The 13,224-nt window shown below is 41.9% G+C and overlaps 1 protein-coding gene across 2 annotated transcripts in view; it reads left to right on the forward strand.

Moving 5' to 3' along the window:
* Positions 1-11,656, forward strand: part of LOC132311969 (uncharacterized) — a 28,914-nt gene extending 17,258 nt beyond the window's left edge. For both annotated transcript variants that reach the window (XM_059810156.1, XM_059810157.1), the window contains exon 4: positions 7,789-11,656. In XM_059810156.1, coding sequence (XP_059666139.1) covers positions 10,047-10,976 — 930 coding nt within the window. In that variant the 5' untranslated portion in view covers positions 7,789-10,046 and the 3' untranslated portion in view covers positions 10,977-11,656. The remainder of the gene's footprint in view (positions 1-7,788) is intronic.
* Positions 11,657-13,224: the final 1,568 nt, after the last annotated feature.

Raw genomic sequence — 13,224 nt, forward strand, 5'->3', positions numbered from 1 at the left:
TCCCCAGTCGGTCGCCTTGGGGTGGTTCTGTAAGCCCATAGAACGTTCGGGAGTTCATCCAACCACTTCCCTTTATGATCTTCCAGCTTCTTCTTAATGCAGGCGAAAATGGTTCTGTTTGTGATTTCTGCTTGTCCGTTGGCCTGAGGATGACTTACTGCAGCCAACTTCTGGTTGATTCCATACTCCTCCAGCAGCTTTCTTACTTGCCTGCTGTCGAGGTTTGTGCCATTGTCCATGACTATTGATCTGGGAACACCGAAACGGCAGATAATATTGTTCCAAATAAATCGTCTCACATGAGTCTGAGTCATGCTAGGATATGGTTCTGCTTCCACCCATTTAGTGAAGTAATCCGTGGCCAGTAACACATACTTGTTCTGAGCTCTTGCAGTTGGCAGAGGACCGACCACATCCATCCCCCATTGCGCGAAAGGCCATGGTGAGGCCATTACGTGCAATTCCTCAGGTGGTTGGTGGATCAATGGTCCATATCGTTGGCATTTATCGCACCTTCGAGAGAACTCCTCCGCATCTCTTGACATGTTTGGCCAGAAATACCCTTGTGTCATTGCTTTATGCGCTAACGATCGCCCCCCAGAATGATTGCCACACACACCCTCATGAATAGCTCGCAATACCTGCTGCGACTCCGCGGGGGTGACACATTTCAAGTATGGGCCAGAGTAGGACCTTCTGTACAGCTGGTTACGCACGATGGCGTACTTCGCAGCATTCTTTTTGAGTCTCCTAGCTTCATCCCTTTGCATAGGCAAAACGCCATCTCGAATATAGGTAATGATGGGGTCAATCCAACTCGGTTCGTACGGTATGACGTTGACTTGCCAAGGGTTAGAGTCCAATGGTTCTTCGAAAATAGATGGCTGGGTCAATATTCCTACTGGAATCACCCTCGCCAATGTTTCACCGCAACTCGAAGCACTACATGCTAACCGGTCTGCATCTGCATTCTGTTCCCTCGGCAGCTGTATGAATTCAATCTTTGCAAAGTCCTTGGCTTTATGCAGAACGGCAGAACGATATGCCCCCATCGTGTCATCCTTGGTCGCGTACTCACCATTTACCTGCCGAACAATCAGCTGCGAGTCACTATACACAGTCAAACTTTTGATCTGTAGCTCTCTGGCCAACTTTAATCCATTTAGCAACGCCTCGTATTCTGCTTCATTATTGGTGGCTCGGAACTCTAGTCTGAGTGCTTGGCTCAAGGAAGTACCCTCTGGGGTTTGCAGTTTGATCCCAATTCCAGCCCCCATCTGGTTAGAGGAGCCATCCACAAAAAGTTTCCAAGAGCCGCATCTAAGGTCTTCTTCCGTATCTTCGGCGTCACATTCTAGCAGGAAATCGGCCACCGCTTGCCCTTTAACAGCTGTTCTCGGCTCATACGTTATGTCAAATGAACTCAACTCTATGGCCCACTTTGTCATTCTGCCCGAGAGCTCTGGCTTGTGCATAAGCGTTCTGATTGGGAAAGTTGTTAGAACAGCTATGGGGTGGGATTCGAAATAATGCCTCAACTTTCTTTTTGCATTTACAAGTGCAAGTACCACCCGTTCGGCCTTTGAGTATCTTTTTTCTGCCTCCGTCAGTGTTTTGCTTACATAAAATACCGGGTATTGCACCCCTTCCTTGCAACGAATCAGAACGGCACTCGTCGCGACACCAGATACTCCAAGCTATAGAAATAACTTTTCTTCCAGATCTGGGGCTGACAGGACTGGTGGATTCTGCATATATTCCTTCAAATGAGTCAACGCCTGTCGTTGCTCATCCCCCCAGACCTGCCTTCCATGGCTCCGAATCGTGTCAAAGAACGGTTTGCAGTGATCTGACAATTTTGAAATAAATCGACTTAACGCAGCTATTCGTCCTGTGAGGGCTTGCACCTCTCTGATCGTCTTTGGCTCGGCATTCTTAATCAAAGCCTCTGCTTGAGCGGGGCTAACTTCGATGCCTCTGCGGTTGACCACGTGTCCCAGAAACTGTCCGGAACTCACACCGAACGAGCACTTGGTTGGATTGAGCCTCATCCCATATCGCTTTAGTACATCAAATACATCTTGCAGATGCTTTAGATGATCATCCTTCTTTCTACTCTTTACCACCATATCATCAATATAGGCTTCCACAATCTTACCCATTTGATTCTTAAAAACTTTGCTAACAAGTCTTTGATAAGTTGCTCCCGCATTCTTTAGTCCGAAAGGCATAACTTTGTAGCAGTATGTTCCTCGCTCGGTGACAAAAGAAGTTTTTTCTTCATCTGCGGGGTCCATAGGGATCTGATTATAACCTGAATAAGCGTCCAGAAAGGTTAAACGCTCATACCCGGTGGTGGCATCCACCATTTGATCAATCTTAGGCAGCGGGAAGCTGTCCTTCGGACAGGCTTTGTTCAAATTGGTGAAATCAATGCATACTCGCCATTTCCCATTCTTCTTCTGCACAACAACGACGTTGGACAACCAATCAGGGTAGTGCACTTCTCTGATAAATCCCGCATCAAGCAGCCTATCGACTTCTTCCGCTATGATCTGATTACGTTCTGGAGCAAATCTTCGCTGCTTCTGTTTCACTGGTTTGAAATTGGGATTGACATTCAGGGAATGACAGGATACGGAGGGACTAATTCCAGGCATGTCTAGGTGACTCCATGCAAATACGTCGGCATTGTGGGACAAGAAATCCACTAGCTCTTGCTGCTCTTCTCTGGTCAGTCTTATACCTACTCTGGTAGTTCGTTCTGGCCTGGACTGATCGATCTGCACATCCAGAAGGGGCTCCTCGGTTAAGTCGACTGACTCCTCCACCCTGTTCTGCTCGGGCGGAGGTTCCTGTAATTGCTATCTGGGGCTTGCCGAACGGACGGGCGCCTTTCCTTTCCCAGCATGCTTTAGTGTGACGGAATAACACTCTTTGGCTGCAACCTGATCCCCCCGAATGTCTATCACTTTATCTCCATCGGGTCCGAGGCACCTCATGACCTGATGCAGAGTTGAGGGTACACCTTGGACTCTGTGAATCCATCCTCTTTCCATCAGGAGATTATACGAGGGGTGAATTTCCACAACCACAAAAGTTTCCACAAGAGCTCGTTCTGCAGCTTGAACTTCCACTTCCACCATCCCGACGGGCTCCACCCTCTTCCCATCGAACCCTAACAAGGGATTTCCAGTGGGCTTGAGCCTCTCTGGTTTAATCTCGAGCCTGTCAAATGTGTCCCTCGGCATGACATTCGCACTGCTCCCAGGATCGATCAGAACTCTGCGCACCAAGCAGTCTGCCACTGTCAAACTGACTACCAACGGGTCTTCATGAGGCAGTTGAACACGCTGCAGGTCTGTCCAGTCGAACTTTATCTGCATCGACGGGCTCTGCTGGTGTAGAGTATTCACACTGCCGACCCTTTTCTTCATCTGCGCCTGCCGCAGGCGCGCCCGGAGCAGCTTATCTGACTCTTCACTAGGCTCGGGTCGACCATGGATAGTATTGATTATACGAACTGGTTGTGAATTGTGGGAGCTTTGTTTATGACTCCTTTTTATTTGTTCCACCGGCCGATTCTGCTCTATCGCCGAATCTTGAACATAACTCGCGAACTCCCCTCTAGCTATCAACATCTCCACTTGCCTCCTCAGGTTCCTGCATTCGTTAGTCTGATGACCGAAATCAGAATGAAAAGCACAATGTTTAGTTTGATCCCTCTGTTCGAGGGGTTGCCTAATTGGCAGTGGTGGATGAAACTTATCTTTGTTCTCCTGATACAGCCTCGCCAGAGTGACCTTCAGCGGAGTAATCAGCTCTTCCTCCCTGGACCTTTTTTCTGCCTTCCAAGAGGTCTGACGTTGCGGCTGAGCTTGCTTCTGCCTGATCTTTACCTTGGACTTTTCCTCGGTCGACACGAGCGACGTTGTCCGAGCATTAGCTGCCTCCTCTTCTTCTAGGCGCACAAAGCCATCGGCTCTTTCATTGAGTTCATCCATAGTAGTCGGCGTGTTCACTACCAGACTGGTGTGAAACGGAGTTCCGCGTGTCATGGCTAACTTGAAGGCTTGAACTGCTGTAGAAGGGTGGCATTCGATCACCATACTCTTAGTGAGATTAAACCTGGTAAGAAAAGCCTGGAGACGTTCATCCTTGTGCTGCCTCATCGTGAATAGGCTCGAGATGTCCTTCGGCGGGCGCTTGTTGCCATAGTACTGGCTTATGAACCGATCGCACAGGTTTCTGAAGCTACCAATGGAGTTCCTAGGCAAGTTTTTGAACCAGCTGAGCACCGGTCCGGCTAGGCTTGTAGGGAAACATTTGCACATTAAAGAGTTGTTTTCCGTATTCAGGGCCATTTTCAACTGGATATGATACACATGATCGATCGGATCGGTCGTTCCGTCGAACAGAATAAAGACTGGCATAGCAAACTTCCTTGGATGCGGGGCATTCAAGATCTCGTCGGTGAATGGTGAATCCACCGTCCGAGCTGCGGATCGGAGAGCTTCATTCTCTCTCTGGAGTCCAGCGGTAGCTCTGTGAGTTACGGTTCTGCCCTCCGAACCGTGATGAGTGATAGTAACGATGGAGGGCCGGTAAGACGGATCGAACGACCGTTCCTCTATGAACTCTCTTTGCCAAGGCGACGCTACTCGACGGCGATCAACCTCTATCACTTCCTCTCGATCGAACCTTTCCCGATGCGGATCAACGTGAGTCGATCCTTCGTGATCTTCAACCCGACGAACATTTGGCGGCAAATTGTCCATCATCCTTTCATCACGGTGGTGAGCTGACTGATTGTTCTCGTCCTGTTCGCCTTGACGCGCGATATTAGATTGAACACCTCCTTCACCGACCGGAAGTGGATGCGAAACTGCAGGTATTTGCCGATGTTGCATTCCAGCTTTCAATTCTGCATTCTCTTTTTTGAGAGCTTCAATCAAGTTCATCAACTCCTCAAGCTTTGTTTGCTGGACAGCCTCCATCGGATTGGAGCTTTCACCTATCATTATTCCTGAACGGAGTAAAGGCATTAATCTCAAGTTCGCGAGTAGATCCGAGCTTCGTGAGTGGGAATTTTTTAGATCTGGCTTCGAATTCTCCGAATTATGCTCACTGTTTACGAGATCTGAATTGCCTGAACTCTAAATCCGTCAGATCCTGCCACAATCGAACAACTCGTTGTTGCGTAGATCTGAAGCCACTCCTGCCAAAGCTTCAAGAATTGTAATTCCTCCCGAGTAGGTCACAATCGCTCAGATCTGGATCCAAATCCCAAAGATCGAGTCTCGATCAACCGAATCGGTTTGAATCCACTCGATATTCCTCATTGATCAACCAAACTTCCATGCGCTTCCCACAGACGGCGCCAATTGAAGATGCAAGAAATTCGTTCCCTCTTTCTCTCTCTAGAATTCTTACACTTCAACCAAAAAGATCCCCCCTCTTTCATTCATTCACTTATTTATAGATATTTACAAGATATTTACAAATATTGACTGATTGCTGGATCTGGGCCTATTCCTCCATAAGTCCTGGTCACCTTTGATGGGCTTACTCGCGTTCGGCCCATATGGCAGTGTCTTTATATGGGCCGACCCAGCTGTACAGACCGAGTGTAGTGCTTGCAAGTCTGATCCGGCCCATGTCGTCCTGGGCCTCCTCATTATCATTCCGAACAGAGTCTGCAGACAGATGCAAGAGTACTAATTATGCCAAATGCACATCCGAGGAAGAAAGAATAATAAAAATTGGCTTTAGCAGGAGAAGGGAAGGAAATTACCTCTATAGTGATGAGCGTTGCAAAAGGCGCATTTAAACCCCTTAAGCTTAGGTATTCTAGAACCTTTATCTATTTTATTTTTTCGATTTAGACTAATTTCATATTATTTCCATTCTCAGACATTTATTCCCAAAATAAGTCAATTTAGCCCAATTAGAACATAAAAGAAGTAATCTTGAGTTGAATGGAAGAAAGGAGCATAGTGGAAGCAAAATGGTGGAAAAGCAGTATCTTCGATCGATCTCAATAATTCTTCGATCGATCTGGAAGTGATCGATCTAGCCATTTCAAGATAGATCCAAGCCTTTGTCCTTATCCAAAAGATTCCACCATATTCGATCGATCAAACTTTCTTCAGATCGATCGAAATCCTTTGATCTTATCCCCACTTACCACTTTTATCTTTATCCCAAAATATCCCAAAAATATCTCAGAATTGTCTTTATTCTAAAAGGTGCCGCCAAGGATGGATCGATCTCGCCAACATTGGATCGATCTTACCAAAGTTCGATCGATCTCATCTGAACTCGATCGATCGAACCTCCTCAAGTCCGAATTAAAACAAAGTCCAGCTTATTAAAAGATGGCTCATGGTGCAATCATTGAAGGGGCCCTAGTGCACGAGTCCAGACCATTGGGTGTGACACTTGAGCTACCTATCAAAGGATTTTGAGTTATTTTTACATCATATCTTCATATCATCCAAAGGATTCATACTTAGAGACTAAGGAATGAGGAGAGTCTAGAGACTAGAGACACACCATTTTTGGGAGTTCTTTTATTCATCTAGGGTTTCCATCAAGAAGAAGAGCATTTCTACCATGGAGATAGCTCTTGAAGTTGGATGACTACATCAATGAGTGGCTAAACATCTTCTTGGGGCTAGAGTTAGCCCTAAGCATACCTTCTAGACCTTAATGCTTTGTATTTTGAGGAAATTTGTGTTGTAATGTTGTCTTGACACTTGGTTTATATATGAATCTTATTTATACAATGATTTGTGTGGTTTAATACTTCCTATTGATCATTTCATTATATCCATATGTCTATGTATGTTAGAATAGATGTTTATGTGTTTATCTCTAGTTTTTATGTTTTTGATGCATGTCTATGTGTGTTGATGCTATGGATCTAGAGATTGTCAAGGCATAGTGCTTAAATAGAATACTCTTGTGGTTTATTTGGTGGTTCATGCTCATTTCTTGATGGATTATGCCTCTCCCTTAGTTTAATTTCCATGTTCCTAGCTTAGTTATAGTGTAGTTGCCTTAGTTTTTTAGATGGGAGAACAATCCATGCTTGTTGTTTGATGTTCCATGCTTATGAATGCAAGTAGTATAATTTTTCAACTTGTTAGTGTGTTGATTGTGAGCTTAAAGGAAGGATTAATGGCTTAGTTTGATATATTGTGCTATTCACTAGGTTGTCTAGACAATGTATACTTAATTAGTCAATCTATGCTTGTTGATGCAATTAATCACACCTCTTTGAATTGCAATACATGTTTCCCCTCATTAATTATACATTAAGTGTCTAGAAAGGTGATGTTTAGTGGTGACCTCTAAATCCCAAGATCTCTCTCTCTTATTCCCCCTATCATTTATTTATTATTATTCGTTTTACATTGAACTTGCTTAGTTTTAGCTAGTAGTTTAATCAACCAAATAATCTTTTTATAACTCAACCTACAAACCCTATATATTGTTTCCATTGCAAACACGCCCACAATCCTTTGGGACGATCCCTACTCACCTTAGCTATATTTAGTAGTTAGAGTTAGTAGTGGCTTTTTATAAATTTAAAACTTGGCTACACTATTTTGCACAAATTTGGAGTGTTGCGACGACGACCACCAAGTTTTTGGTGCCGTTGCCGGGGATTGAATTGGCAACGCTGTATTTCTTTAGAAACAATTAGGAATTAGTACTCTTTTGATCGTGTCTTTACTTTACTTTATTTTTAGTTACTTATTGTGTTTGTTCTTATTTGGCTAGGTGAATTGAGCAAGGAAGTTGAACAAAGGAGAATTGAAAGCAAAGAGCTAAGCTAAGCATAAAAAAAAGGGCTAAAATCTAAAAATTGCAAAGCATAGCAAGGCTTAAAAATTCAAAGTTAAATTGAAGTTGCTCAAGGACCCTTTGTGAGATCTTTCTAACTCAATCTCTAGTTAAATCGTCGGCCCGCGTGGTGACAAGTTCTTACATAAATCGTGAGCCCGCGTGGAGGCAATTTACTTTTCTTTGCATATTGTTCAAGCATAGGAGTATGGGATCATTGTATGTGGAGATTTGTTAATTGATTTATTGTGGGGGCGAAGTGATTGCTATTTACTTGTTATTTCTTTTGCTAGTGCATGCATGGTCGGAGGTCATTAAATCCTACTCTTGTCCCTCCTAATTTGCATCTTGAATCGGTTGTTCGTAATCCTAGGGAAGAGGTAGTTCGCACCACTCCATTTCATCAATGAAGGAACAACATGATGACCATGTAGATGACCTTTGTCACATAGACCAACAAGGCATCCTCCACCCTAATGTGCATCATGACAACATCCAAGTACCATTAGGCATGCCTAGACCATTCATCCCACCACAACAACAAGGCCAAATTCCATTGGGAATGGCTCGGCCAATTTTTGCTCGACAACCTTCCATGGTTTAAGTTAATCAAGGTGCTTATGTAGCATCACCAATTGTGAATCCTCCCATTGCTTTGTGTGATCATTATGTGCCTAATGAATACAATGCACCTACATGGATTCAATTGCCCCCATTTAGAGCACATCACTATGAGATTAAACCACAAACCACTCAATTGCTTCCCAACTATCATGGACTTCCAAGTGAAGAACCTTACAAGCATTTGGATGAGTTTTTTGAAGTGTGTTCCATCGTGAAATACACGGACATGCTAGAAGAAGTGTTAAAACTTAAACTTTTTCCGTTTACCCTTAAGGACAAAGCAAAATATTGGTTCAACAATCTTAGGTCTTTTTCGATAACTTCTTGGGCAGAAATGCAACAAGAGTTCTTGAAAAAGTACTATCCGGTATCAAAGACCAATGCTATGAAAACTTCTATTCGTGAATTTTCTCTAAGGGGATGGGGAAATATTTCATGAGGTATGGGAAAAGTTTAATGATTTGCTTAGGAAGTGCCCACATCATGACATACCTAAGTGGCAACTAGTTCAATATTTCTTTAAAAGTTTACCGGATAATCACAAGGGTATGGTTGATGCATCTATGGGTGGGTCTTACCTTGACAAGTATGAAAATGGTGTTTGGCAATTGTATGAAAGCATGAATGAGAATTTAATGCATGGATCTTTATCTTCTAAAAATGGTAGAAACTTAGGTGGAAGGAAGAATCTTGGCTTATATCAAGTTGACAATTCCAATGACATAGCCACTGAAATGAATTCCTTATCTCAAAGGTTTGATTAATTTTTAATCAACCAAACTTCGGCGAATCAAATGTCTTCCTCCCCTAACCATTCTCATCGTAACTCTAACGAATCATGCATGACTTGTTCTAGTGTTTTACATTCTACTTCCAATTGTCCCCATGGACATGTGCAAAGTGAAAACTATGAGCAAGTCAATGCTGCATTTGTTAACCAAGGGAATAATCCCTATGGCACTCATTACAATTTGAGTTGGAGGAACCATCCAAACTTCTGTTGGAAAAGCCAAGGGGAAGGCTCAAACCCTCCCCAAGGTGGTTTTCAAGGCAAGTATGTTCCGCCTCTAATGCAAGGCCAAGGTTCTCAAGGTTTTAGATCATCATTTCAATCGCATGGTAATTAATTTTCAAATTCTCATTTTCCTAATCAATCATCTTATTCTTAAGGAAATTCTAGGATTCCCGCTTTTGAGGAGAAAATGTTAACCGCTCTAGGCACTCTAGAGGCGAATACTTAATTGCTTTATTCTCATTCTCAATCCATTGCTAAGCTAGAAACCCAAGTCGGACAAATAGCTAGTACTTTGAATGCTAGAGAGAAAGGGAAGATGCCTTTGAATGCACTACCAAAGTAACAACGTGTTGTGGAGACTCATTCCTCATCGGAAGGTCACACAATTGAACATGTCAATACGGTGACAACCTTGAAAAGTGGGAAGCTTATTGATAATTAAGTAGGTATTTCCAATGAAGAGAGTAAACCGGTGCAACCAAAAGTTGACACCCGTCCCGTTTCACATTTTATTCTTCCTTCATTGCATGTGCATGATCATCTTATTGAGAAAGTTATGAAAAATCATTTGAAAGATGAATTGAAAAATGATTTGAAGAGTTCTTGTGTTGAAGATGTTTCAAAGAAAGATTTTGAGAAAGTTTTTGAGCCAAAGGCTCCATTCCCGGGCGCCTTGAAAGGGTCAATTTCTATTGAAAAACAAAAGACAAAGACCAATGAAATTATTGATGTGTTTAGGCAAGTGAAGATTAATCTTCCACTTTTGTATGCAATTAAGCAAATTCCGACTTATGCTAAGTTCTTGAAAGATCTTTGCACCCAAAAGAGGAAGAACAAGAGCCAAGCACTAAGGAGAATGATCTTGACCGAGCAAGTAAGCTCTATCTTGCAACACAACACTCTCCCAAAGTTCAAGGACCCTGGTTCACCTACTACATCTTGCATCATTGGTGACCATGTCATTAATCGGGCTCTTCTAGACTTAGGAGCAAGTGTTAATCGTCTTCCATACTCGGTATATGTTAAATTGGGCTTAGGAGACTTAAAATCAACGTCGGTAGTTTTGCAACTTGCCAGCCGATCCATTAAAAAGCCCCGGGGTATCATTGAGGATGTTTTGATTAAGATAGATAAGTTCTTCTTTCCCGTTGATTTTGTTGTCATTGACACGGAACCGATCTTGAACCCCAAGAATCAAATTCCCGTTATCCTTGGCCTTCCTTTCTTGGTAACCGCAAATGCTAACATCAATTGTAGGACGGGGATAATGAAAATATCATTTGGGCATATGAAAGTGAAGTTGAACATTTTTAATCCAACCTCGAATTCAATGGATAAACATGAAGAAGTGTGTGTTGTGGAAAAATGTCTTGACAATGAATGTGATAAAGTTAAGTCCTTACTTGGAAGTGGAATTTCTAAAAGTCTATCTTCAAACTTGAATTCAAGAAATGTTGTTTCGAAACCTTGTGTTGAAAGGGCATGAAAGCCCAAGAGTTGCCTTGATGAACGACCGTCAATTCCTTTTGATCCAAATCCAATAAGTTCTTTAGAGAACCATTTGTTTGGTGGGATTCAAAAATCCATTCACCCCGTCAAGGAGGGGATGCATAACAAGATACTAGATCCGAGCTAAAAGAGCCCAACGTCTTGCTAGAGACGTTAAACACTAGTGCGATTCGTAGGGTTAACAATTTTATTCCTCCCTTATTTCTATTTTAACTTTCATTTCCTACGTCGTCTAGATATATTTTGGGTTCTTACACATGGCTAGGAACTGTGATTGTGGTTACATGCACTTTCAATTTCTAATTAGGCATTTTGTGCCTGTTCGATCGATCTCAAAAGAGGTTCGATCGATCGAACTGCCAACCCTGCATCCAATTACCTCTTTGTTCCATCGTGCGAAGATATCCTGCATAAATTAGCTCTTTGTGTATCGTGCGAAGTTATTTTTCGATCGATCTGAAATTCCTGATTGATCCAACTTTTTCCTGGATCGATCTTCAGTTCCAACACTTAGAAAAATTTTCAAACCCATGAAAATCAGCTCTCTATGCATCGTTCGAACTTGTCTGCAGGTTTTTACTTGTTGGATCGATCGAAATCTTTTCTAGATCGATCTTGGATTGATCGATCTGTGTTCCTTTGTTGACTTTGACTTTGACTGCATTTTAATTTTTAAATTTCAAAATTAAAAAAAAAAATTTAAAAATATATTTTCAAAAATACAAATATATATATATATATATATATATATATATATATATATATATTTAATGTTTATTTTATTTTCAAAAAAAAATTCTAAAAAGATTTTAATTTTAATTTTAATTTTTTTTTATTTTATTCTAAAATTTTCAAAATTCAAAAATATTTTTTTATTTTATTGCATTTTATTTTAATGTCTTTTATTTCCAAAAATCCAAAAATAATTTTAATTTTAATTTTAAAAAAACTCAAATTTTTTTTAAAAATACTGTGTCGTTTTGTGGGATTCGATCGATCTGTGTTCGATCGATCGTATTTCTTAGTGATCGATTGGACATGTCGGAGGCAGTTTTTAAAAATAGAAACCAAGGTCATTTGGATCGATTCCAAAGATCAATCCAAGACTCTAGCTTTCTTCCGTCGCTGCAAACCTTCTTCCTAACCTCCGGCGAACCTCCGACGAGGATTCCAAGTCTTCGAACTTCATTTCTCGTCTTAAATCTCATCTCTTTCTCCCGGACCACTTCTCGTACCCGATTTGGTAAGTTTGAATTTTGGATTTCAAGCTTTAATCTTGAGTGATGCCCATGTTTCCATGTTAGATCTAAGATTCCATGTTTGATTTCTTGCCATATATGAAGTTCCAAGCATGTATATTTATGTGTATATATATGTAAATATTTTTATATATTTTTGATTCCGAATTCGATTTTGGGGGTCACGTGCCTATATGAGTGACCATTGTTGAGTTGTTGATGTGTGAGAGGGACCCACAAGCTTGCTTGGGTGCCCTCCGTATCACAGATCTGTGACTTCTCAAATTTTTCACAGCAGTTCGATTGATCGAAGTTTTCTCTGATCGATCAGAGAAAGATCGATCTCACTCAATTTCAGATCGATCCAACTTGGATCGATCTCATATTTTCTTGATCGATCGAGCATCACAGATTTGCATATACACCTCACACATTATCTTTTGTGTTCCATGCTATCTTATTTATGCCCGATGCCTGTGTTTTCCACATTGGATACATTCCATACTTATACTGTTTAGCATGTTTCACTTAGTCACTCTTTATTTGGCTGCGTCATTACTTGCATAGATTCATATACTTCATTCTGAGTTATCTATCTTACTTGGCATACATGTTTCTATATAATGTGTTTCAATTCTTTATTATTTGTTACTGACTCTAGTTGTAAGTGTTTCTTTTCTTTTTACAGACCATGGCTAGGGTAAAGACTGTCGTCAACCGGCAGTATGTACGCCGAGTTCGACAGCGTGTGGAGGAGCCAGAGGAGCAGGCGAGACCTTCTCATGTTCAGGAGCCAGCTACAGCTCAGTCCTTATCAGCCGACACCAGACTACAGTTTTCTACTTCTGCGTCATCTTCTTCAGATGAGGCTAAGTATGTACCACCTCCTTCACTACCACCAGCACTGTCAGGCCAGATCAAAGACAGGCCTCGTAGGAGATATAGACACCTTTAGGTGGTGCATGAGTCAATATTCGACATTGCCTT

This window comes from Cornus florida, unplaced genomic scaffold, assembly GCF_030987335.1.
Source record: "Cornus florida cultivar Cherokee Brave unplaced genomic scaffold, ASM3098733v1 CherokeeBrave_3.0.0_Hap2_Chr06, whole genome shotgun sequence".
NCBI classification, from domain to species: domain Eukaryota; kingdom Viridiplantae; phylum Streptophyta; class Magnoliopsida; order Cornales; family Cornaceae; genus Cornus; species Cornus florida.